General features: G+C 43.1%; 2 protein-coding genes across 13 annotated transcripts in view; one reads left to right on the top strand and one right to left on the bottom strand.

Annotated features, from left to right (window-relative positions):
• Positions 1-27044, top strand: part of LOC135310790 (ubiquitin-associated protein 2-like) — a 99147-nt gene that overhangs the window by 69881 nt on the left and 2222 nt on the right. For 9 of the 12 annotated variants that reach the window (XM_064439757.1, XM_064439760.1, XM_064439762.1 and 6 more), the window contains 13 exons: positions 725-935; positions 3423-3462; positions 6749-6932; positions 9422-9488; positions 10802-10994; positions 12284-12375; positions 13248-13298; positions 20477-20555; positions 22027-22241; positions 23610-23709; positions 23793-23900; positions 25393-25460; positions 26455-26646. In XM_064439757.1, coding sequence (XP_064295827.1) covers positions 725-935; positions 3423-3462; positions 6749-6932; positions 9422-9488; positions 10802-10994; positions 12284-12375; positions 13248-13298; positions 20477-20555; positions 22027-22241; positions 23610-23709; positions 23793-23900; positions 25393-25460; positions 26455-26646 — 1600 coding nt within the window. The remainder of the gene's footprint in view (positions 1-724; positions 936-3422; positions 3463-6748; positions 6933-9421; positions 9489-10801; positions 10995-12283; positions 12376-13247; positions 13299-20476; positions 20556-22026; positions 22242-23609; positions 23710-23792; positions 23901-25392; positions 25461-26454; positions 26647-27044) is intronic. The other 3 variants (XM_064439759.1, XM_064439761.1, XM_064439764.1) reach the window with 1 other exon arrangement.
• LOC135310799 (interferon-like) lies at positions 16829-20063 on the bottom strand. The gene is made up of 2 exons (XM_064439774.1): positions 20048-20063; positions 16829-17307 (listed from the first exon to the last, which is right to left on the bottom strand). The coding sequence occupies exons 1-2, from the start codon at positions 20061-20063 to the stop codon at positions 16829-16831; spliced, it is 495 nt and encodes a 164-aa protein (XP_064295844.1).

Here is a 27044-nt window from a genome sequence, read left to right on the forward strand (position 1 = left end):
GCAGCAGATTACAGATATGATCCTCCTATGGGATGAGAAAAGAAGCCGGGCTTTCAGTATGCAGAAGCTCTTACTGAAATGCTAAAATAGCCAATGATAAATGACAAAGTACCAGTAACTCATTTTTTCCTTCCTTATTCATTCAAAATTTGGCTTCAGTAAAAAGCTTCCTGAAGTTAAGTCAGAAATACTAGTAGAAATGAACTTTCACATTCGTTTCTAGGTCTATAAATTATTTAAGCTGTTTAGAAAGTAAAACACTCCTGCATGTTTTAAAGTATCTTTTCCTCTTTGCATAGTTCATTCTGTTAGACTGCTATTTTAACGTTGGAATTCTATTGTAAAAAGACTGGGTATTTCTCATCGTATACCAGACTTTATGGATCTAATTGTTTAAAAAAGAGAGATTATCATCATTAATTTATCATTTGAGAAGGTGGAGATAACATGACTGAAAAGTGTTTGTGTGTAAACGCTTGTTTTGGTTGGGCTGGCAGGAGGAAGGTGAATGGTGCTTAGTGCAGCTGATGGTTTTGAAGCAGTGATTACTGGAGACCAAAGCAAAATTATATATTTTTTCATTATTAGATTTCTCTAGTATAAATAATGTAGATTTGACTACATGTTTACAGTAGTTCTAGATAACTGTATAGGAGCTGATATTTTCATGAAGGTGTTTGAGATGCCATTTACCAAGATAATAAAAAATTTTTACTTTTTCCAGTGATCCTTTGAATACCTCTTTGCCAATATCCAATACAGTACAGGAGTCCACCTACACAACCTCTGCCATCACCTCTTCCAGTCTGACCTGCTCATCCCAGAGCACTAGCCCAATAACAACAACTTCCTCCTATGACCAGACTTCTGTGCATAGTAGAACAGCATACCAAAGCTCCATGGCTCCATCTGAATCAACCCCTGTTGCAGTTATGGTGAGTGAATTTCAAAAATAAGACCTTGAAAAAGGTGAAATATTCTTATCCATGTTAGACTTGTATTACCCTGCTACGTTAATATTTTAACCAAGCCAAGTGGTATTTTTTGATTCCCAAGTCCATCTTGGTATTTGTTTTTTCTTAGAATAATAGAATTGTTAAGGTTGGAAAGGACCTCTAGGATCATCAAGTCCAACCATCAGCCCAACACCCCCAGGCCTCCTAAACCATGTTCTGAAGTGCCATGTCTACATGTGTTTAGAACACCCCCAGGGATGGTGACTCCACCACCTCTCTGGGCAGCCTGTTCCAGTGCCTGACCACTCTGTCAGTGAAGAAATTTTTCCTAATATCCAATCTAAACCTTCCCTGACACAGCTTGAGGCCATTTCCTCTTGTTCTATCGCTAGTGACCTGGGAGAAGAGACCAACACCACCTCACTACAACCTCCTTTCAGACAGTTGCAGAGAGCGATAAGGTCTCCCCTCAGCCTCCTCTTCTCCAGACTAAACAACCCCAGTTCCCTCAGCCGTTCTCCAGACCCTTCCCCAGCTTTGTTGCCCTTCTCTGGACACACTCCAGCACCTCAAGGTCCTTCTTGTCCCGAGGGGCCCAAAACTGAACACGGCATTTGAGGTGTGGCCTCACCAGGTCTGAGCACAGGGGCACCATCCCTGCCCTGCTCCTGCTGGCCACACCATTGCTGATACAAGCCCAGATGCTGTTGGCCGCCTTGGCCACCTGGGCACACTGCTGGTCATGTTCAGCCGGCTGTCAGCCAGCACCCCCAGGGCCTCCTCTGCTGGGCACTTTCCGGGCACTTTCCAGCCACTTTCCAGCTGACCTCGGCCCATCAATCCAGCCTGTCTGGATCCCTCCACAGAGCCTTCCTACCCTTGAGCAGGTCAACACTCCTGCCCAACTTCATGTCACCTGCAAACTTACTGAGGGTGCACTCGATCCCCTCATCCAGATCATTGAGAAAGATATTAAACAAGACTGGCCCCAACACTGAGCCCTGGGGAACTCCGCCCGTGACCGGCCACCAACTGGATTCAGCTCCGTTCACCACGACTCTCTGGGCTTGGCCAGCCAGTGAGTTTTTTACCCAGTACACCTGTGCAAGCCATGAGCTGCCAGCTTCTCTAGGAGGATGCTGTGGGAGACAGTGTCAAAGGCTTTGCTGAAGTCCAGGTAGACAACATGCACAGCCTTTCCCTCATACACTAGGCAGGTCACCCTGTCATAGAAGGCGATTGGGTTGGTCAGGCAGGACCTGCCTTTCATGAAGCCATGCTGGCTGGGCCTGATTCCCTGGTTGTCCTGCACATGCCTGGTGAGCTTGCTCAAGATGAACCCGCTCCATAATCTTCCCTGGTACTGAGGTCAGGCTGACAGGCCTGTAGTTCCCCAGGTCCTCCTCCCAGCCCTTCTTTTCCTACTGTGTAGTCATTTTTTGTGTTTAGGATATGAGAGCCTCTGATTTTATGGGTTTTGACATAATTGCTTAAAAGTTTAATTTGCTGTTTGACCTGTTTTCTTAGTAACACTTAACATTCTAGTTGAGTTTCCTTCTCTGAAGCTTAGCTTTCAAAAAGGAATAATCTCTGTGTGTAAATATTAGTCACAGTATTTTTGCAATGACTTGACAGTTTCTATCCAAAGGTATGTTATTTATTAAATTTATATGGCACCTAGCAAATGGATCCCAAACTGTTTGTGGCCCCTCCAATATTACTCTCTTGTTGGATTTAAACAGCAGTGGGAATTTAGTTTCATGTTTTATTTTAAAAATCATAGGGAGATCTCTAATCTAGGACAGAGAGAGGATCTCTCTGGAGATACTCAAAAGCCCCTACACTCTTTGTATATGTAATGTAGGTTTGCTTTAAGATGATTTTTTAAATGTTTAAGGAACTTGTGAGAGTTTGAGTTGATTTTACTTCTGGCCTTTGTTATGTAATGGCTCAGTCACACTTGTCTTCTGCACTAGCTTGTATGTACTGGTGAGGATCAAGCATAGACTATCTACTTCTGTACTCCAGCGTTATCTAAAAAACAACTGGTGCTTCTCAAGTCTTGTCTTTCAATGGAAAAAAATTGGCGTCTCTGTGTAACTTGGATAGTTAAAATTGTGAGTTGCATTGGATCAAAAGCACAACCATTTCCTATATGTTAATGCAATTCATTCTTTTATATCAGTGTGAACCTGAAGTTTGTTATATATCGTACATGGGAAGGTCTCCTGCTGCTGGGTCTAGTATGGACTGTGTATGGGATTCTGTATGTTCAGGACACCTTGCACTTGAGACAACTTTATTATGTGGTTTTCTTAAAGACAGTAAAAAGTTAATTTTCTGCCTTTTTTTGTCTTGTAATTTAGAATAAATATAGAGTTTTGCATGAAGCATGTTCAGTGTAGATTCAGTCTGAAAATGTAATATACCTCTAAGATGATTTATTCATTTCTCCTTTGTTTACAGAACAGGCACAGTGGTGTTAGAACACAGGCAACTCTTGACAGTAAGTTTACAAAGCTTGGTTCTGCACAGGACTTTCTGATCTTTCCTTACTACTTGCTGTGCACACAACTGTAACAGTGACACCTGGTTTAAGGTTTTATATTGTTCTCGCTGGCTAATTTTTGGCTGACCCATTTGAGTCTATTTTGTACTTGCGTAGGATATACTACTTGCTTCTTGACTAAAACTGAAGTATGAATGCAGCCCTATTAAATCTACAAACCTAAGCAGTCTTAGAATTAGAGAAGCTGCTTTGCTGCTGCTTTTTTCTTTTGAATTTATCTGCCAAAAATTAATATAAAATTAAAAATAAATAAAATTAAAATTTAATATAAAATTTCGCAGCATTTCTTCCAATTCTCAGTTAGGAAGCTGTGAGTAGCATTTAGCTGTAATGAAACAGTCGCATTCTTTGAATGCATCTCTCACTGGGTATAGTGCTATTTATCCCGTTACAAGCCTGGGGGGAATAAGGGTGACTAACATGCTCCCTCTGCTGGGTAGTTTGCTACTTTGCAGTGGAGTAACAATAACAGTTATTGGCTCTGATACAGGCGTTAATGTTATCTTCATCTTGGCCTGTTTCTAATGTGATATTTTACTTGTAGCACCCCTACAGCTCTCTTCCTGGAGTTAAAATAATTATAGTATTCACTCTTCTGACCTTTATGTGCTGCTCTGTGGAAGTTTTTGAGGGCAGCAGTGTGAATTAACATCTCTTGGGAATCCTAACACTTCAATTTTAGGTCTATCCTCCTCTTAAACATATCTTCAGGTAGGTCATTAGTGGGGCAGCCTTTTTTTTTTTTTTTAATACTTCTGAGTAGGAAGAAGTTGAGTATTCAGACCTATAAACAGTGTTTTGTTAGTGCCAAGTTCAATTTAAATGAGCAGGAGGAAGAATGTATATGCCCAAAGAGTTACCACTTAACATTGTTATATATAAAGACAACTTTTCAAGTGGAAAACTTTCTTACTCTTGTATATAGAATTAATTAAAAATTCATTAAATTCACTACAGGATGTGTCTTTTTGCTACAGGAAAAGATCTGATAATTCCTAAGTTTTTTGTAATTATTATATAACAGCTTTATTAGTCCCTTTTCCTATTCCACTTCTCTTTTGAGAACACGTCTGTTCTTTTCTGTATCTCAAGTACATAAACTGGAATCAGTAGTCTTCCATGTATGTCATGCATCCAAACTATTTTGACATTCTCTCTTAATAGTTGAAAGTACTGACCTTTTCCCTTCTGTATGTGCTGATAATATTCTTAGTTGTTTCTCTCTCATCTTTGCTGCTGTTGCCCTTTAATATCCAGATCTCATGCTTCCTAAACCCTTACTTCAAAGCATGGCTAGTATGTTATAATTCTGACCGTCCTGCTTGTCTCCTGGTTTTCTTTGTCTTGCATATCATGTTTAGGCATCTTGTAAGGGGTCTTAATGAAGATGGTGATTCTGTCCTGATGCCGTGAAAAGCCGAAATCAGGACTCAATATTCTGAATTACTATTAAGCAGGTATTCTTTATTGCAGCGCTGGACGCGCAGGGGATCACTCCTCCTCATGTGCATGCCCGCACAGGGTTAGTTGCATAACTTATGCAAGCTTTACATACATATTCATTAGTTATCCAAGAAAAGATATACCTATTCATTAATGTTCTGAGAACTCATTATCATGTGCAAAGGACATTTGCACATGCCTGTTGGTGTCTCTGGGTGGTCGTCAGGGGTCTCTGGATGAAGGATCTACTCTTCCTCACTGTGTCTGCTAGTTAACTTTTGCTTTCACGCAAACTCAGGTCTGCGATCACATATATACTGTCCTTGAGGGATGGTCTGTTCTGGTTTAGTGTTTGCTATGCAGTTCCTTATCTTTATGGTTCTGTACATCTGCTTTTCTAAGGTCAAACGTTGTCGTCATAAATTTTTGTTTAGGCGCTTCTTGTCTTGAAGCCTTTCTGACTTCCCCAAAGCAACAAGTTTTAGTCACAACGGTTCTAACTCTATCAGTCCCTTGTATTGAGGACATCTACTTTTACTTCAAGAAGGGAACCCTGCTCTAAATGAATTGAGAGTTATAAATGTTAATTATTTATTTTTATGTGTGTCTTGTCAGGAGGTATCAGGTGATATAGTTGCCTTCTTCATAACTAGGTTTGTGTTTGTCACTTGAATTTCCTTCTCTGTTTTCAGTTATCCTCATATTTATTGCTGTGGCCAAGACCTCTTGATTTCTGTTTGCATAGCACCCAATCCAGCAACCTGACTTGGGTCATTTAGCAGAAACCAAACCAATAATGTGACCAAACTGTGACACGTAACTTCCAAGCATATATCTGACTTTTGTTTGGTGACCATTCTAAGTCTTCACATGCATTGCAAGTTAGTGATGATCCACTGGGTAGTGGTCTCTGGTGTGGTATGGAAGCATGGCCCAGCAGAAGGCAAGGCTCAACTATCTTTGAGTTTTATTGGTGGGTGAGTGCCTCTAATTCTGTGTATTACCTTTGGGAGGACAAGAGAGAAGTGTAGAAACAGCTGGGAATTATGTTGGACAGTAGAGTTGTTCAGTGTCTTATTACAGTATAGCGATCCTTTGGAAAGGCACACCTGTGGTAAACAATTACTACTCTGTATAGCCTAAAAAGCTATGTTAATGCTAAATGCTTTTTGTTATCTAGGTCAAATGAAGTAAGACAATATTTGACAACTCTTTAGCCATTAAAAGTGCTTAATGCTGTGCTCAATTGTGGCCTTTCATTGTAGCTTCTTTTATTCTACTGCATTACATATTTGACTCAGTTCTCCAAACTGGTAATTTGTATGTGCCCTTGTACTCCAGTGATCTAAGTCTCAGGCATCAAAGGCGCTGTGTAGGTTGGAATGAAGAAGCAGAGCTGTAGGTAAAAGCAGATTTGTACAGTGCCTTGAAAAGCACAAATTACTTTTGTGGAACCAAATGCCAGGAATTTTAAAATTAGGATTGACTTGCGAGTAAAAGTTATAATCCAGATAGTGGGGGGTGAAGTGCAGAAGACTAGTTTACTACACGTGTAGCGGTGAAAATTATAAATCTATTGTAGGTGAAGAGCTTAAAGGGGAAAAATGATAGTTCTGTTGTTGTTTGAATTTTCATTAATAGCAAGATTGCTTGTTACTGTTACTGGTTCTTAATAGTCAGGTTTCTGTAAACCAAGGGGCAAATACTGTTCCTGGATCTAGGCTGATATGTCAGGTATGCTGGAATTTGTCTTTGAATGCCTCTTTTTAACTCGTTGCAGCTACTTCATCAGTTCCAGTGCCTAAGACAGAGCCTTCTCCTTTGCTACCTTCTGCTGGTTCTCTGTCTAGCGTGGTATCCACCACCGCTTCACTTCTGCCTTCAGCATCGCAGCATGCAGTGACATTGCCCAGCTTGCCTCAGTCCAGTGATTTGGCCAGCAGCTCACTTTCCCAGTTAAGCAGGTATAGTAGGAGTTGTGATAAACTGAAAGGGGTTCAATTTTGGGGAAAGGGCAAATGTAAGGGTGGTTGTGTATGGGAGCTGTCAGACACCAGGGTTCCCTTTTCTGACATTAACTAGAATTAGGAGAGATATTCAGAAGAGAACAGGACGTTTCTGGTTGCAAAGTATGAGCTCTGGGCTGCCTCTTAATGACAGAGCAGCTGCTGCCCTCAAGTTTTCATGGTATATAAACAACTTTGTTTCAAGGGGCTCTTGCTTCAATCATGCCAGCTAAATTGATTCCCCTACTTTGTTTTTCCTACTTTGTCCACAGTGCCTGCTGTTTGTTTAGTATCATATGCTTGAAATCATTCCTTAACAGCTTACTTCCTGGCTAACTTTGAAATATTGTAGTTTCATTTATAATTGTATTTCTTAAAATTAAAAAAAAAAAAAAAAAATTCCACAGGGACAGTGTGTGTGTTTTCTTTTTCTAAGACATTTCCTTAAGACACCTTGAAATATCAGATTGGCATTCCTGGAAGTGCATTTAGCACAGCTGATTTGCACTATCTGTCTGACTTTTCAGTGCCTGTTACTTGAGCTTCATCCTCAGGCAGGTGACATCTGAAGCTATACTGATTGAATTATATTTTAATACTCACCTTTGTACTGTATATGTTAATATAAGAAACTAATTCGAGCTATCACACTTTTTTTTTGTTTCACAGCTAGGACATGGTTGATTCTCTTTTAATACACTAGTGTTTTCTGTTGAATAAAATGGTAAATGTGTCAAATAACAAGAATGACTCCATTCACATTAGAGACATCTCCCCACATTTGTTTGTTGAAAAGCTGTGTACATTGGTAGAAATTTTAGTTGGAGGATTGATGCTGTTTGACAGATACCAAGCACCATGAAAAGACGATTCCTGAATTCCAAGCATATCTGACTTGGTTTTTCTGGTGTCTCTTGTTTGTGTCTCTACCGTAGGTCAGATGGTCAATTAAGGCTTATTAGAAGAGCTGGGGAGAGTGGGCGAGGGAGTGGTTTAAAACCATATGTTGGACTGAACCATTTCTTTCCTTGCTGCCTGAAGTGGTGTCATTGTAATTCCTGCAGACAGGGAACAATTTTAAAGAGTCAAAGTAAAATTAATCTATGAAACTGCCAAGATTTATTCTGGTCCCACACCTCGAAGAGCTGCCAGAAGCATTTGCCCTTAAATTAGGGCATATAATTTAGCCTGCAGCTTTGTTATGAAAACTGCTGTATTTTCTTCTGGCTGTTTCCATAGAGAATACTAAAATATTAGTTATAGTTAGGATCTCTCTCTTGCTTCTGATTTCACATGAGGAAGGGCTTTTTGAGCACCAAACCATATGTATTTTTATAGCTTTTTGTTTGCCTTTGTTCAATGTTCATTCTGTTTATTCCATACTGTACTGTAAGCTATGTTCTTGACCTCGAATGTAAAGTATAACTTTTATCAGTGTAAATGTTTAAGAACCAGTTTCAGTCACCTTTCAGGGACACATTACATCTTTGGATTACAGATAAATGTCGGTGTTGCTGTTACTGCCAAAAGTTCACAGGCCTGGTCAGCTAGGGAAAAAAGATGGTGCTAAAGCAGAGTTGCTTCCTAAAATAAAGTTATCTGCAGATGTTTTTCATCAGGGGATTCTTTATTTTCATATTTTACAGTGTATGTATAAAACTGAACTGATAGTTCTGATTCATCTTTTCAAAGAGGAAATGGCTTTTGGTGGGGTATAGTGGTATGAACCAGCCTTGATTAAATTGCTAGATTCTGTAGTAGTATGGCTAATTTGGGGGATTTCACAGAATGCTCTTCATTTGCTGGCTTTTTTTTGAACCCTGTCTTTTAAGAGTGTGTTGGGGCTTTTGGCAGTTATTGGGCAAATACCCTGCAGTTCTAATTGGTTGAACTAATGTTATGCAGGTTATGTACGAAATACCATAGTGAGTCAAACCAAAGCATTGCCTCATCTAATTAATACCTGTGCCCTGTGTCAGGTAGCGGCAGTTGCTCAGGGAAAGAATGAGAAATAAGCCATGTGTTGTGTGAACCTTCTGGTTTTGGACTTCACATGTCTTGCAGTCATTGCTACGTAATTCCTGAAGCAGCTATTGTTTTTGTAAAAATATAGTAAATTGATAAATACAAATGAATGGTATTTTAGATGTTTCTTGTTAGTAATAGTTGTGTGTCTACTTCAATTTTTTTCATTAAATGGTAGTAGGATATTAATTAAAGGAAAAAATTTCTGTAGATGTGTGTGTACACATACCCCTACAGAAATTTTTTCCTTTAATATCTTACTCTGTGTGTGTATACACATACCTACAATTTTTATTCTTTAACTAATATCCTACTACCTCCTCTGTGTTTGTGTGTGTATATATGTGTGTGTATACATACATATATATTAAAATTATTATAGGAAAAATTAATTTTATTAATTCTTTGCAATTTATTTCTAGCTCCCTTTCCAATCATCAGAGCAGCCTCTCCCCTGCCTCAGTGTTGTCTTCAAGCACATCACATGCAGTAAGTCTTATTTGCATTTCAACAGATGTTCGGCGTATAGTCAGTTTATCTGATGATTAAGACCCTCTCTTAAAGTTCATTGTGTCCCAGTATATTAAGAACCAAAAGAAGAGCCTTATTTCAGGGAAGAAGGGCTGCCAGCCTTCTAGGAGTAAAAAAGTCTTTACCACTTGTGATTTGTACTAGATCAGGAATAGCTATTACAGAGACTTGCCAGTCACACAACTGTAAGGAAATTTTTGTGCCAGCAAGGGGGGGTGGAATAAAGAAAGAATTTCTTGTAAAAAAAATTATTTAAATGAAAAAATCTGTCTGAAATTGCGCCAAAATGTGGACTGTTAGCAGTCTCCACTGGAGAGGTTAGCTGGCAAAATGCAGGTGATGGAATGATACATGTCATGACAAATGCCTCATGACAACAGATGATTTTAGAGTTTACCATGTGACATTGTTGTCACCTGTGTATTTAATGCATTTGAGATAACAAGGCAAATGGTATTGAACACAGTGCTCTAGATGAGGTTGCACAAATGAAAGACACACTGCCTTGTTTTGTGACAGGGTACTTCTGTACAGTCCCAGTTGGGGTGTGCAGATAGGTTACTGCTTTTTCTTTATGCCTGTATTTTGATTTGTAATGCTCCATCCCTACTGAATACATAACTTAAAAATTCATACTTATCCAAATGTCCTCCTTCTCTGTTGTCAGAGTTGTTTTGGCTTCTGTGTGTTGATGACAGTGTTTTGCAATTGTGATCAGCTTACAGCTAAGGCACTGTATTGTGCTGGATTCAAACCAGAAACTCCTTTATCCTCGTGTTTCCGTAATACATCTGGTCTGCGGTTCAGTTTACCACATTGACTCTGTGGGGCACTGCAGTTTTAAACTTTTAAATTCCACAAGTGCATTGAGGAAATCATGATAGCAGTGTCCTATATTTTGAAAACAAATACTGTCTTTTGGAAGAATATAGGAGTTTATTTAACATCACAAGTACTAGCTTAAAGGAGCATACAAGCAAAGGGCAAGAAATAATGGTGGAGTGACATTTGAGTTACTGTGATATAATTATATGATGATATAGTGGTTTGAATTTAACTCGTGTAATAATTTTCTTTGAATACTTAAAAATCACAAGCATGCAACTTAGTTGCTTGCTTGATACATAGATAATGCCTATCTTTTTCTTTTGCATGTGCTGCTGTTACTTAAGAGATTGTCATTTTTTGGTTTTGTTTTCTTTTTTCTCCCCAGCATCTTCCACTGTGGTTTATTTGATCTGTGTTCCTCATTCTTTTTGTCTCCTTTCTAGCACACTAGTGTTGAGAACACAACTTCGCTCCAGCCCTCAACCTTTTCAACTGTTTCAACCTCAGCCACTAGCACCACCTCTTCAGTTGTCAGCATGGCAAGCAGTATGAACACTACGAACAGCCTTGGCCTGAGCGTTACCAGTGTGTCTATACCAGCTGCTACCACACGGGCAGCTCCCTTAGTGTCTTCAGGTTTGCAATATTAATGGATCATGTGGATAGATGAAGGACTTCAATCAGCAGGGCTGTCAGTTGAGCATCTCACCAGCCATAACTACACTAAGAAATCCACACTGGCGTTTTCAGCACGCTTTATTTGCTGGCTTATAAAGTTGCCTGGTTTTGTGTATTTGAAATATTTGAATATTTGTTAGGGTGTTATGTGGCATTTATATAGCACATTCCATCCCCAAAGAGCTTTGTAAATAGTCACCAGAGCAGTTCTGAGTTTAGAAGTTTGGGGCTAGGAGATTTGCCCAGTTTGTATTCCAGGTTGTGATCAGCTCTTGGCTGTGAGTTCACATTAGCTTTAATTTCAGTCTTCTCTGTGACTTGAATTCATTTGGTAGTATCAAAATATACTGCAGTGTCCTCATTATCATATGCCACATCTACAGAAAGGAAAAAAAAGTGTCTGATATCTGGGTCATTCTGCAGCAAATAGCACTTCAGAAAAAGGGTCCACAGAGAGAGAAGGTGAGGAGGCTTCTTGCACTGAAGTAGAAGCAATGCTAAATTCTGTCTTGCTTCTCTAATCGACCTGAACTGCTAAAAGGAAATCCTATGGAGGGAAGTGAATGATTTAAATATTAAGATCAAACTCACTTATAGAAGGATTTCTCATTCCAATACCTTGTAAATGAAGTATCTGATGACCAGCCAAAGTGCCTTGTTTTTTGTGTGGTTTTTTTTTTTTTTGTTTTTTTTTTGTTTTTAAACTCTTCTGCTTCCTAGCACTGCTTTATGGAGGCAACTGAAACTGTTTCAGTTGTCTTCTCTTTGCTATTCCCAGCTGCAATAAGTCACCCACAAAAAGTATGCTGGCAACATTTAGTGCTTTCGAGTCTATTGCTGGTGATAAGGGGGAATGTGTTGACAGAACAGAAAATGAAAGGAGAGAATTTGCTCTCTTAGATTGAGAAAAATGTCTAAATATTGCCTTCAGGAGAGGACTGAGGAAAGGAGAAGTTCCTATAATTCTTGTAATCCTCTTGGACAAAGTAAATGACAAAAATCAGACTGTTCTCTGATGGGACTGTTTTCAGTCTTAAGTAGCCCGTGTTTTCCTTCCTTGAGGCATGGTTAAACTCTTCAGGCTATTTTGAGCATTTTCATCAACCAGCACAAAATTCTTCTGCGTAGTTCTGTTCTTGACAAGCTATGGCAGTGCAGCTGTCAGGGCTTGCGAGCTATCTTGTCTCAATGTTGAAGCCTTTTCTTTTCTAAAGGCTTGTTAAAGTGTCTGTATTTTGATTCTACAGGCAAAGCTCCCCCAAACCTGCCCCAAGGTGTACCACCCTTGTTGCATAACCAGTATATTGTGGGACCTGGAGGACTTCTGCCTGCCTACCCAGTAAGCAATTTAATTGTTGCTGTCCTTGATTGCTTAACCATTGGTGCAAGTGGGCCCTCCAGACCTGCTGCTGTCTATGCCAAGGCATTTCTGTTGGCACATGTTGCACCTGGAATTCTTGTTCCAAATGCTGAAGAATATGTGAAATGTATTCAGTGAGGGTTTACTGTTGATAGTAAACTGCAGAACTGTTGGTACAGACCTGATGTGGCTGCTGTTGAAGCTAAACATGCATGTTGCTATGGTCTTCAGTGGTATCAGGTTTTAGGCCCTTTGAGTAAAATTAGACTAATTCAGGTTTGTGTTGCTGGAATAGATTTACTATAGTAATGGTTGAAATGTGCCATGTGTCCTGTCTGTCATACTTTGAAAGACTGCACATAGCTTTTTTGTGTCCAACCAGGATCAGCATATTTTTGGTTATCTATTTTTTTAATCAGAAACTTTATTCTGATCATTTTTCTGTATCACACTGAATGCGAGGGGATACCATAGACTGCTTTGTGGTCTAGTCATTAAACCTTAAATCCTTCTATTCTCAGAAGTAATGATTGAAGCAAAGAAGGCTGTTGCTCTTACTCCCAAATCTGAATGCCCTGTAGATTTTTCACAAGTTGATAAATGGTGCATCTGTGAAAACAGTATTGAAGATGGGACAGTGATACTCTCCTCGGGGGGCTGCTGTCACCAAGAAACATTGACCAGCTATTCTAAGCTTAGGTCTACTAGCCTTAAAATGCTACAGTGTACCATGATAGCACAATGTGATGTATAGCTGTACACTTTCAAAATAGACTGGGCCTAGGTCAAACTCTGTTTAAAGTGTCAGAGAAAAGTATTATAATGATATTTTATTTTTATCTGACTTTAAGCAGATTTATGGTTATGATGATCTCCAAATGCTTCAGTCCAGGCTGCCAATGGTAAGTAAATGGCTTGGTTTGTTTAATTTTAAGCAAATTATCTTCAGTGTGTTGATCATTTGTGCAACACAAATTGGTTCACTTGATGGTGATTAAGAGCTTGTCCTTATGTTCTGTATTCTGCTTTTTTAAATATCCACAGTTTCTCTAGGTGGTGTAAATTGATGTAGAGCAACTGTTGCATCATGCATTCGTCCACCTGCAAATCCTGTAAATAGAAGCATGTCCTGTGCTTTTGAGTGGATAAATTTTTAAATTTTGTAGCAACAGTATGACATCTTGTCAAGTCTACTTGAAATGTGAGCATGAATGTTTTCTTTTACCAAGAGGTAGGGTTTGAACAGCAAGTACACAAATTGGCAGCTGGTAGGTGCATCTGACAGATTTTGGAGGCACTCATAGGTGGAGATCTTCGTGTATGCATCATGGCAACAAATGCAGGTGAGCTGCAGGAGGGGAGAGTATACGAAGTTTTCCTTACCTGGATCCAGAATGTAAATGGCATGTGAGAGAAGCTGAGAGTTAGATTCACAAAGAGCCTCAGCCTAGATTGTGGAAAGGTAAAGAATTTTGTTTTCAGAAAACTAGGTTAAGGAACGTGGAGAGAAAGTTTGGTAGTGTATAACTAAGAAAAGTCACAGAATTAAGTGATGCAGTATATCCATAGAGGCAGAAATGGAGCAATTAGCAGTGATGTGGAAAAGAAGTATCACTGGATGAATGCCATAGTTAAAGGTCCAAGTCAGTACCAGGTCTTCCATGGGGACAGCCAGAGTCAGATAGTCAATGGTGAATACAGGGGTGTCCCAGACAAAACCTGCTGCAAATCCTGAATTAAACAAAGTTGAGTGCATTAATGAACTTGTCAAAAGCACTGATTGCTATCCTCTGTTACTCTTCCATGTGGGCACATGTGACGCTGCAAGCCAGAGCCTGGGCAGAACTAAGCAAGACTATAAAGCCCTGGGAAAGCAAGTGAAAAATATTGGTGCCCAAGTCGTCATCTCCTCCATACTACCTGTTGGAGAAAAATGGGCGACTAGAAATAGGTGAATAATACAAATCAACTCCTGGTTATGTGGCTGGTGTCAACATGAGGGTTTCGGCTTTTATGACAATGGGCTGTTCCTCAGCAACCGTAGACTGCTAGGGAGGGATGGATTCCACCTGTTTGGAAGGGGCAAGGGAATCTTTGGCAGCAGGCTGGCCAACTTGGTGAGGAGGGCTTTTTAAACTGTGGGACTCGGGGGGTGGGGGCCAAAGTGGCAATGCTAATGCCATCACATCCGATGGGGGAATAAACCAGGCCAACCAGAGCAGCAACAAAGGTGCTGTAGCAGCCTCACGTGATGCCATCCAGGAGACCAACCACCTCAATGGAGCAGAGTCTGGATGGAGGACTGTCACTAGTGGTGTTCCCCAGGGGTCTGTGCTGGGTCCGGTCCTGTTCAGCATATTCATCAATGACCTGGACGAAAGGGACAGAGTGTAACCTCAGCAAGTTCACTGATGGTCCCAAGCTGGGAGGAGTGGCTGATACACCAGAAGGCTGTGCTGCCATGCAACGAGACCTGGACAGGCTGGAGAGCTGGGCCGAGGGTAACCTGATGAAATTCAACAAGAGCAAGTGAGAGGTCCTGCACCTGGGGAGGAACAACCCCACGCACCAGTACAGGTTGGCGGCTGACCTACTGGAAAGTGGCTCTGTTGAAGAGGACCTGGGAGTGCTGGTGGACAGCAAATGACTGAGCCAGCAATGTGCCCTTGTGGCCAAGGCGGCCAGCGGTGTCCCGGGCTGCATTAAAAGGAGTATGGCCAGCAGGTTGAGGGAGGTTTTTCTCCCCCTCTACTGTGCTCTAGTGAGACCACATTTGGAGTACTGTGTCCAGTTTTGGGGCCCCCCCCAGTTTAAGAAGGATGTGGAACTTGTTGAGCAAGTCCAGCGGAGAGCTACAAAGATGATCCGGGGACTGGAGCATCTCCCTTATGAGGAAAGGCTTAGAGACCTGGGTTTGTTCAGCCTGGAGAAGAGAAGCCTGAGGGGGAATTTCATAAATACCTATAAATATCTAAAGGGTGGGTGTCAGGACGATGGGACTAGGCTCTTTTCAGTAGTGCCCAATGACAGGCCAAGGGGCAACGGGCACAAGTTGGAACACGGGATGTTCCACTTAAATATGAGAAAACACTCCTTTCCTGTTTGGGTGCCAGAGCAGTGGCGCAGGCTGCCCAGGGAGGTTATGGAGTCTCCTTCCCTGGAGACATTTAAAACCCACCTGGACGCAGTCCTGTGCCCCCTGCTCTGGGTGTCCCTGCTCAAGCAGGGGGGTTGGACAAGATGACCTCCAGAGGTCCCTTCTACCCCCTACCATCCTGTGATTTTTAACTACCCAATGAAGGCATGGTCCTTGGAAAGAATTGTTGACTGAAATGAATGGGTTTTTTTTTTCAGAGCAGCAAAATGATAAAATATTTGCAGTTCTGGGGCCAGGAGAGACATGGTTATGTTGGTTGGAGTGCTGTTCAACATTTATCAGCCTACATTTCCTATCTGTTCACTCAGTTTTTTTGTTGCGCTCTGAGCAGGAGTGCTTTTTCCACATAGCTGTACGATGGGGCCATGCAGTGGCTGGAGCAGAGCATGTATCTTGGTGGAGAAGTTGGGTTCTGAGGGGCCAGGAGCTGAGAATTATTGATGTTATTTACAGCGTGACAGTTATGACAGAAAATGGAGAAAAAAATGAATGGGTAATACTTAATCTAAAATAAATACAGTAAAGCATTTGGAGAAAAAAACATTATTAACCTGTCCATTCAGTCCAAGAGTAGGGCTGAACAAGAGAAAATGTAAGGATTCATACCTTGTTTGTGTTGCCCTGGAATAGTTTTGTGCTACAAGGTGTTTTCAAGCAGCACAGCAAGAGAATTGTGAAAAATGCCTGAAGCGGCAAGAGTAGCTGAACTCAGCCTTATCAAAGCGATCTCTGCCGTGCCTCTCCTTCATTAGCCAGACTAAACTGGGATGAAAGATGGAAAAATGTTTGAGATAAGGACCGAAGAGATGATTCTGATGATGATGGCTAAACCCTGGCAGAGGTTTTCCAAAGAGGCTGAGGAAAGTCCATCCTTGGGGAGGTGCCAAAGAGAAGAGTGGGCATGGGATCTGCAGAACCCTGTTTGGAACAGGAATTGGAATAGGTGTTGAGTGGAGGTTGCTTCTTCCCCACCCCAAAGGCTTATTCCTGTACTTCTGAGACAAGAGGCACTGGCAAGCTTTTTGCAACAATTCTTTATTTTCTGTCGAATAAATAGGTGAATTAATATATAAAAAACATTGTCAAATTAAATAGAATAAGTTATATAAATAGACAAGCACTCAGTGGAGGCTCAGGGTCCAGGGCCATTCTTGCAGTGGCTCTTGCCATGGGTTAGGGGAGGTGGGAGGACAGAGGTGGGGATGGGGCAGTTGTCCAGAAGTGGTGGTGATGGTGGCATGGGTGGGGCCATGCGGGTTGGTTGGGATCATTGGGCTAACTGCACATGGTGTGGGTGAGGTTGTGGAGGTGATGTAAGCAGGCATGAGTGTTGAAGTGGATGTGGTCCCAGGCACAGGGGCTGTGGTTGTGGGTGTAGAGGAAGTCCTGGATGTGCCTGAAGTACTTGATGTTGAGCAGCAGGTTGTCAGGGCCCTTGGCCTTCAAAGAGCATGCTGTTGGCTGGCATGCATTGATTGAGCTGCTGGATATGTTGCTGAGGAGGTGGTGCTGTGCCTGGGCGTCCCAGTGGTGAGGGGTGGTGAAGAGGGTGCTGGAGGATGTGGAGGGCAGTGGCAGCTTACTGTGGGTGGTTGGTGTGGAGGGGAAGATGTTGGGGAAGGGGAAGGGTGGGTGCTGGTGGTGGCAGATCTGTGGCAGGCTGGGAGCCATGGCCTGGAGGAGCTGGAGGCTGTCCCAGAGGAATGTGGCATCATGGGGATGCAGGTGGTGGCAGGCAAGGGCAGTGGTGAGAGCTGGCAGGGGAGGAGCAGGAGTGCCCAGGCACTGTGGTGCAGGTGGAGCTGTGGGGTTGTGAGCGCAGCCATGGTGGGGCTGTGGGTGGTGCTAGGCAGGAGCCTGATCAGGCTTGGCGGTGGTGTGGGTGGGTACTGCTGGGTGGCTGGCTTTATGTGGTGCTGCAGCTTTCCTTTCATCGTCTAGACAGAATCTCCATTTCTGTTTTCAGTTTTGCTTTCCGTTTACTTTCTCCTGAGGGCTTTTGTTGTGCTTGTCAAAATGTGAGCAGGAGGTGGCCATAGGGAAGGGGAGCTGGTTCTTTCCCAGGGCCACTGCCGGGGTGCGGGGGGAGTCTGTCTCCTGTGCTGTTATGGTTCAGTGGGGGATGGAAGTGTGGCAGCAGCAGAGGCTTTTGGGGCAGCTATGCTGGGGATGTGTTTCAGGGTTTCCTTTTTGTCTCTTTCGTGAGTTTCCTTGCTTGGTTTTTATTTTCAAGTTTCTCTGCCTACCAACATCTATTTTTCTTACTTCATGCTCTGATATTATTTGTATGCATGAGTTAATGCGTGTTTTTCTTTATTTCTTATTGACAAATATTTTTAGTTTGTCAGTCTTTTGGGTTTGTTTTTTTTTCCTTTCTCTACAGTATCTGCAGCTTTGCTGGATCTCTCTGCAAATATATTGCAGAATATTTTTGGGGCCATCTGTCATCCCCCTTGCCCCCTGAGTTATTTGTCCTCAGTGTGTTGATATTTATAAATAAATGCATAAATGTCATGAAGGATTACTCATCAACTATTCATGCAATAATTGATTGTGATTTCTAGATTTTTGTTTTCTTATTGTGTTTTGAATTTGTTGTAGAAATTAGGCAACGTTAGGTGTGCGGGAAGCAGGAACTGGTGGGAATATTTGTGCTGGCCTGTTTACATCTAGAAAGTGAAAATGGGTAGAGTCCCAAGTGCAAGTCATTACTGCTTCCTGGGAAGCTTCCAGCAGTGAGAGGTATTGGTGGCTGCTGATACAGTGAGAACAGGGGTTTCCCCGAGTTTTGGGAGGATTTCTTTTTTAATCTAACTCAGTTTCGTAATGTGTGTGTTGATGCTGTAAATTCTCACTGTGTTGTAAGGCTTTTTGTTGGTTTTGGGGTTTTTTTTGTGGTGTGTTTTTTGTTTGTTTGTTTTGGGGGGTGGTGGTGTATTGGGATATGCTGTCTTTTCTGTTAGTCTGTTGCAGGCTGCCTGCGTAGTAGAGATCTTACAAATGTCTTAGCTGGTGTGAGTGGTATCTAGTGAACTGCTTGATGAAGCTTAAATGTATTATGTCAGATCACTTATCATTTTTTAGTCCTTTTCTGTCTCACCTTTTGAGTCTATTCCTGGTATTTCAGTTTTGACTTTAGGTACCTTCTATTGCATGCCTTCTGTATGTCAGGAAATACCTGTGTTTGAAGAGCAGAGTATTTCCTCTGGTGTTTTCCTATGGGTGGGCATGAAGTGCAAAGATAACTGGCTTGCACTCATATTTTCTAATGATTTTTGTTTTGAATGTCTGTATGCACAGGCATGTGGGATAGGGATATGCAGTGCTGATGTGGTTTTCTTCCACCTGAGGGGCAGTGGGAATAACTGCAATTCTTAGACCCTGTTCTCATGTGGATTTGGTTATATTTTGTCTGGTTTATATAGGGGAAAATGTTAGTGTATCAGTTCCGGTTCATATCCACCAAGTCCTGTTCAGATCTCTTCTCCAAATCTGCTTTTTGTGTCATTTTCCTCAGAAGGAGACAGGAGCTCTGCTTTTGAGTAACCTGCAAAGACTTTTAATAGGAACTTGGTTGTCTTTTAAGTGATTCATGCTGAAGTTGAGGTAGAATTATCTGGGAAGGAAAGGATGATGAAATATGCCTGCAATATTAAATCTTTGCTGGATGATTTCGTGTTAGTTGAGGATTGGGTGTAGGAGACAGGGGTGATGCACAGAAATGCAGCAAAGTAGAAGGTGCTGTCAACTCTGAAAAAGTATTTGAGATGCTGGGGAATTTGCAGAGGCAGGTATGAAGACAAAGGATGCTTTTTCCAGTGTTGAAGACTGTGGAAATGGATATGTTAGTGGTTAAAGCATTAACTCTTGATGGATTGGAGGTGGTGAGGAGTAAACCATGAGAATTAGGAGGAAAAGTGTTTAGTAGAGTACCAGCCCCACATCTGGAGTTCACCCAGAGAGGGAAGGGCAAACTTGTCTTCAGTTTGGAAGAAAGAGAGAAAAAGTGCTGCTTTGGTTTTGCTGACACATCCTGTCATCTCGAAGTGCAAGATTTCTAGGGTGAGGACTGTCTTAAATTCTTGCAGAGGACCTGGAAGAATAACCTAAGGCAGTGGTTTCCACCTTCTTTGATCACACACCCCATCAATAAAAAAATTGTGAGCACTTGCTCCCAATATATTTTTATTTATAAATTATATACATATACTACTGTACTAATATGTGTGTTAAACATACAGAAAAATAAAAATTAAAAAAGGATGAGAGAAAGGTTAAACAAACACTATTTATATTTTTAGAATTTAATTTATCAATGGTTCCAAAACACTTTCTTCATGCACCCCAATGGATTGTTTTGCACACCCTACTTTGGAGACTACTGATCCTGAGGTCTTCTGTAACGTAGTTTAAATAAATTTTCCAGTCATTAGGTGGTTACTCTTTCTCCAGTTTTTTTAAAGTTTGTGCAGTTTTCCTAGCTAATGTTTTTACTTTTAGAAAACGGCATGGTACAAGGGTAAAATCTCTAGACTACATCCATGTTGCGATTATGGTCCTGGCCTGACCCCCCAGGTCTTTGGCCCCTGATAGTCTGTTGCTCTTTGAGGTGCAGTCTCACTGGAATATGATAGCTCAGAGCTGAGGGTTGGGAAGGGAAAGCATTTAGCTGTTGCCTTTAACTTACCATTAAGAGATTAAGTATTTGTATAGGATATTAAAAATGTCTATAAAATAGGTTTATTTTGAAGTTGAGGATCCAGGTAAATCTTCAGCTCCTCTGTAAGCAATAAGGTCAGCTTCTGCCCAAACTTCTAGTTCTTGTTTTTTAAATTTTCTTATGTGTATAATACAGGGTTCATAAGAGCTGTCCAGCTCTGTTACAGTTTCAACTATTAATAAATGCTGTTGTCCCTTTCTAAGGATTACTATGGAATTACATTTTCTGCTCCTGCAACCTTAACAGGCAGAGATGGGAGCCTTGCTAACAACCCATACTCAGGTGAGTGCTGTTTAAAGACAAGGATGGTGAGATGTGCTAGTTTCTAAATGCAGGTCATCCTGCCACTGCTGAAAGAGCAGTCAATTTTCCCCTTCTGTAAGCAGTTAAACCCATCAGTCCAAACTAGTCAAACAAAAGCGAGCATATCTCTCTCAACCCTGACATTGATTTCTCTCCCCCCCCCCCCCCCCCCCCCCCCCCCCCATGGTTTTGGTCAATAATTCATACATGGTGACTTCTGGGAATAAGTTGGATAGCCTTTGAGAATAAGTGCCACATTGTTACAAACGGCAGTATCATCTAGTGCCCTTCCCAAGCACATACAGGTGCTTGAAAAATATTCCATAGCTTAATCATTCTTCTTAAAATTCAACTGGCTTGCTTGCCTTTTTTGGCACTGGGGTAGACACCACCACCCTACCCCTCGCCAGCAGCTCCTCATACTTTGTTACTGCTATTTTAGCACTTGTATGTTCTCAGCAGGAGCTGCATCTAGCAGCCTTTCCCTCACTCTCCCCAAATCTAATAGACTTAATACCCAAAAGCATGTGGCCTAAGAAGCCCTTCTTCATTCCTGCTCTTCAGTTACCAACATGCAAAGATGACATTAGTGACATCCAGGATTTTCAGCCAGTGGTTTTCTTTCACTGCTATCTGATTACAGCTTAAAACTGTAGCCATAGGTATTATAATTACTCTAATGCATCTATTAAGTGACATCATACTTTTTGGTAACCAACGTAAAGGAATAATAGTATATGTCACCTCCTTAAAAACACGTGAACATGCTGCTCTGTAGGCTGACAGAAAATGCAAGTGTTTGGGAGTTCTCTGCTTCGTAATCACTTCTCTCAGGAGGCTGCTTTTGGGTTAATAACCAATTTTCCCTTCCTACTTCAATAAGGTGGCCTGCAATGCAAGCCTTGCTTTCCTGGCCATCAGCTACTGTGTCTAGAACTTTGGTGGTGTGAGGAACTGGGCATCTAACTAGTCATACTTGACAAATAAACAGACATTGACAAAAATATGCCCATCACTGCCTGTAAATCCTAACTTGCTTTTCAGCCCATGAAGCTTAGCTCATCAGTTTAACCTCCAGGAGAGTCACACTTTAACCCAAAAACAATTTGCTCTTTGGCAATTTACCATACTTCTGCTTTTAGTATGTCTTATTGAAATTATCTGATAGTAATGAATCTGCTCAGACCATGTGAGATAGGTAAGTATCGGTATCTCCATTTTATCAACAGATTAGCCATGGCATGGAGTTCTGTGCCATGAACAGGCAATGTCCTCATGGCCATCAGGAACAGAGACTGGGAGAGTTCTTACCATAAACTGCAGCCTTTCAAGTGTAGGATGTGCTCTCTTCTGTAGTTGTCTACTTATATTCAGAAGATTTGAATCCTTTGAATTCTCCACTTTTGGAGTGGCTTTGATAGCTTTTCTGATCAGTTCTTTTTTTTTGCAGGTGACATAACAAAATTTGGCCGTGGGGATTCTGCCTCCCCTGCTCCTGCTACCACGCTTGCCCAGCCGCAGCAGAACCAGACGCAGACTCACCATACAACTCAGCAGCCCTTCCTCAACCCAACCCTGCCCCCGGGGTACAGCTACACTGGGTTACCTTATTATGCTGGTGTGCCCGGCATACCCAGTGCATTCCAGTATGGGCCAACCATGTTTGTAAGTGTGACAGCCTAAACTGTAACCCTCCCTTCATGCCTTTCTGGTTTTGCTCTCTCCAGCTCGAACCTTCTACATCTTGGAATCACAGGATGGTTTGGGTTGGAAAGGACCTTTAAAGATCATCTAGTCCAATCCCCCTGCCATGGGCAGGGGCATCTTCATTAGATCAGGCTGCTCAAAGCCCTGTCCAGCCAGACTTTGAACACTTCCAGTGGTGGGACACCCACAACTTCTCTGGGCAGCCTGTTCCAGTGCCTCATCACCCTCACAGTAAAGAATTTCTTCCTTATGTCCAATCTAAATCTCCCCTCCTTCAGTTTAAAACTGTTGCCCCTTGTCCTCTCACTACAGGCCCTGGTTAAAAAGTCTGTCTCCATCTCTCCTATAGTCCCCCTTTAAGTACTGGAAGGCCACAATAAGGTCGCCCCACAGCCTTCTCCAGGCTGAACAAGCCCAACTCTCTCAGACTGCCCTCATAGGAGAGGTGCTCCAGCCTTCTGATTTTCATGGCACTCCTCTGGACCTGCTCCAACAGGTCCATGACTGTCTTGTGCTGAGGACTCCAGAACTGGACACAGTACTCCAGGTGGGGTTTCATGACAGTGGAGTAGTGTCATCTTCCCCAGTCTGCAAGGGCTCTCCAAAAACATGCAAGCGTGAGAAAATAGCTGCAGTCTCTTCCCCAAGAAAACTGGAAATTTAAAAGGCCAGAACTCATGGACTCCTGCACAAGTTATTGTAAATAGTAGACAGCTACAGCTCATGGACTCAGTGTAACTGAAAGCCCATAGTAGCATCTGGAGAGTCAGAGGGAGACCCAAAGTTGAGTCAGCAAGCTGAGAGTGCCTAGGAAATCTTTTTGAGGATGGAGGAGACCCCATTAAGTCAGAGAGCAGTGCTGGTAGTCTCAGGAGGGAGAATGTTATTTGGGAAGAGGTGATGCTCCAGATAGAAGGGTAGATGAGTCTGTTTTAGGGCCCTGTAGGACTGTGTTTTATGAAACAGCCTCAGGCAGGAGTTGGTGTTTTCATTTAATTCTGGAGGGAGAGCACTGTGGTTGCTCCTTCTTGGGTTTGTGGGTAAGAATTTGCTGTTTACAGTCAGTGTATGAAAAAAATACTCAACCTGTTCTGAGACAGGGTTGCACCGCAATCAGAGGGGTGGCTCTAGCAGAAAACTTGGGGCTTGCAAAAAGCTGCTACAGCAAGTTACTGCTGAAAGCCATGTTCCATGCCGTCTCAGTGCTCCTAATTCCAGATCTTCCATGTGAGGTGGAGGTGCCTTCCCCACTAGATGGCAGAGAGAGCTTGTGTCTTGCATGCTGTTCCCTAGTTATAGTGCCTTTTGTTCCCTTCCTTTGTCCAGGTACCTTCAGCATCTGCTAAACAGCATGGAGTCAACCTGAACACAACATCGACTCCTTTCCAGCAAACGAGTGGCTATGGGCAGCATGGCTATGGAGCAGGTATGCTTACCACTGCACTTTTCACGTGAGCGTCTGCAGAGCTGCTTGCACACTGTAACACCTTGTCTTGTACACACTGGCAGGCTATGATGACTTAACGCAGGGAACGGCAGCTGGAGATTACAGTAAAGGAGGCTACAGTGGGTCATCTCAAGCACAAAACAAATCTGCTGGCACTGGACCTGGGAAAGGTAACATGTGAGACTTGAGGTTGCTCAAGTGAGAGTTAGTAGGGCAAACTCCCAGTGCTGTGCAGTCAGCGCAGCAGCCAGCTCTAAACAGGGTCATGATCCACACTGTTTTTCCATCTCCTGTATACAAAATGCTTTTTTTAACGATCCAAGTGTTCTTTCTAAACCTCATGGCTGAACTTTGCATAAGGATTTGTGTGGCTGATGTGCAGCTTTGCCCACAATTATACATGGGAGAAATAGTGAGCTGTTTCTTCTGCCAAAGTTTTCCTTGCTGAAGCATAGTGGTCCTGCAGCAGTGCTGTGTTTTTGAAGCCTAAGCAGTTGGATGCTGCTGCTGTGAAATGGTCCTCTGCCAAATGAAGACTACATTTTTAGTTTCTTGGTGTAGGTACCCGAGATAGCTGTGTGTTAGGAGTGAGCAGGGCAGTTCACACATCTCTGGGCTGTTGTTTCAGCTGCTGTCTGTACACCCTGTAACTCATCACATTGTTTCATACCTGGAAATGTTTCCTTTGTGACTGTAAAGGCTGAAGAATTTATACAGCTTATATGAAAGCTTTATATTCTGTACATGCTGGTTAGACCTGAGAAAGGTATACTGAATTGCTTAGCACTAACTAGTTCATCCTTGGGCTTAAGCAAATACCAAGCATTTGCTTTGCGTTTGAAACACCAACTGGACTGTCTTCAGCCAAGAGCTGATCACACTCTCCTCCGCGGAGGAGCAATCCAAAAAAGAGCAGTGTCTTAGGAAGGGTACAACCTTAGATCAGTGCACACCCTCTGAGTCCGGTCCTCTGATTCACTGGCCAAAGCTGGTTTTATTCTGATCCAAGTGAAGTTATTAGAGCCAGTCTCTATAAGACACTGAATAAGTGGCTGGTTTGAGAGTCACCTCACTGGTAAGCGAGTGTTTCTGAGCCTGTTGTGGCACCAGCCAGTCCAGGTGGAAGCCAGCCTGAATCAGTGATATTAATTCTCTCAGGGCAGAGGAGCACTGTAGATCTCACCCTTCTGCAGGATGTAAAAGGACATGGGCTCAAATGTGTAAGCAGATGCTGAGTCTCATTGCTCAGTGCACTACTGGAAAGCTCTTGAATGCTGCAGTAGAGCCAAATGCATCCCTAATCCTAGGGGAAAGCTGGCTTTTCATGAGCTTAAATGATTGTTCGGTGCAGACAGCTGCTGCCTGTTGAAGTGCATTTGAATCCAAGTGGTAACTGCTGGGTTGTGGATGTGGGCTGGTTTCCTGCTTTGCAGCAGGAGTGAGGAACCAAGCCCTTTGTTTCTATGTGGGGTGCTGTGGGTCTGACAGCACAGAGAACCCCACTGGGCTGGCCGGTGGAGGCATCAGCAGGACATGTGATGCAGCAGCTGTGGACAAAGGTGCATCCACTGAGGCCGCCAGAGGTGCTGGGAGCAAAGTGTGGGGCTCATGCTGGGCAGTGGTTGACTTTCTCATTGTTGGTGGCTTTTCCCTTCCCCCCAGGTGTTTCTGTGACCTCAAGTAACACAGGTGTGCCTGATATCAGTGGCTCAGTCTATAACAAGACTCAGGTGAGCAATGTTGAACCCTCCTCCCCTGTGGCCTGAGGCCAGGCTGATGGCTCCCCTGGAGAGTGCTGGTGGCTGGGGCCATTTCCAGGCCAGTTGGTCTCAGGGACAGCAGGCTGTGGCATTTCTTATGCTGGCTGTTGGAGAGGAGTCTCACCCTCTGTCCCACCGCTTCTGCCATGTCAGCTCCTGATGGCAGCTGCTGGCATAGGCACAGCACTCTACACTGCCCCATGCATGCTGTGTCCTGGGTGTAAATGAAGTGTGATGGACTAATGTTTTTTAGTCAAAATAGCCTCCAAAGCAGGTGAGTTGAGAGGTAGTTTGCCTTTCATCAGAGAAGACCAGTCAGTAATGCCCACCCCTAACACCCAAGGGTCCCTATCCCATACTCTCCTGTGGCTGTTGCTCAGCATACAGCTTCCCAGGGAAAGTAGAAAGAGCTTTGACAAGCTGTGGTGTGCAGTGAGCTTACGTCCAGCTCTTGTCTTCCCATCCTTGCACCTTCAGCTGGGGGATTCAGCATCTGGCTGTGATCCATGCTTACAGGTAGGAAGCAAGCTCTCAGATACATGCCTATCATTAGGGGTCAAGCTTTGGTCAGGGAGAGGAAAATCTTATTGCAAGTTGTTATTGTGTTTTTGTTGGGCCACCCTGGGTAGGTAGAGTAATTCCAGCCTGAGCCCCTGCAATAATGAGTAAAGGACTGATTTCAGGCAGCTGCTGCCATCCCATGTCCCACTGAGTAAAAAGAGGTTGGGGAAAAAAGCACAGTAGCTGTGGAAATAAAAAAATAACATGTTGGAGGCATTAGTGCAGAAGTATGGGTGAGAACAGGAGCTGAAACTCATCTGCTGAAGTGCTTGCAGGTGTAACTTGATTTGCTCATGGGGTTGATGAAAGGTTCAGGTGATGTGTGTTTGGGCCACTGTTCTTGTCTGGTCACTGGGGCTGCTCACACTGGTCTCTGATGCTGTCCTACTCGCTTCCTGTGCAGACATTTGACAAGCAGGGATTCCACACTGGCACACCACCTCCTTTCAGCCTGCCCTCTGCTCTTGGATCGACTGGGCCCCTGAACCCTGGTGCTGCCCCAGGTTATGCTCCAGCCCCATTTCTCCATATCCTGCCAGCGCATCAGCAGCCTCATTCCCAGATGCTGCATCACCATCTCCAGCAAGATGGGCAGGTGAGTTGGCCCCTTCCACATCTACAGCGTGCCTGAGGGAAGATTGCTCCTACTTGCATCCCAGCAGAGGCTTGGGGTTTTTTTTGCTCCCTTCTGGTTTTTGCTTTGCTCATTGGGAAAGGGCCTTGACAGTGAATGCAGACTGACAGACTCCATGCTGTTGACCAGCTTGGAGAGAGAGCCTCATGAAGTTCGGCAAGGGGAAAGTGCAAAGTCCTGCCCTGGGGAGGAACAACCCTATGCACCAATATGTGCTGGGGGCCAGAGCAGCTTGGCAGAAAAGGCCCTGGGGATCCTGGTGGACACCATGCTGAACATGAGCCAGCAACGTGCCCGTGTAGCAAAGGCAGCTAATGGTATCCTGGGCTGCATTAGGAGTGTTGCCAGCAGGGCAAGGG

The sequence above is a fragment of the Phalacrocorax carbo genome (genome assembly GCF_963921805.1).
Source record: "Phalacrocorax carbo chromosome W unlocalized genomic scaffold, bPhaCar2.1 SUPER_W_unloc_1, whole genome shotgun sequence".
Lineage (NCBI taxonomy): Eukaryota > Metazoa > Chordata > Aves > Suliformes > Phalacrocoracidae > Phalacrocorax > Phalacrocorax carbo.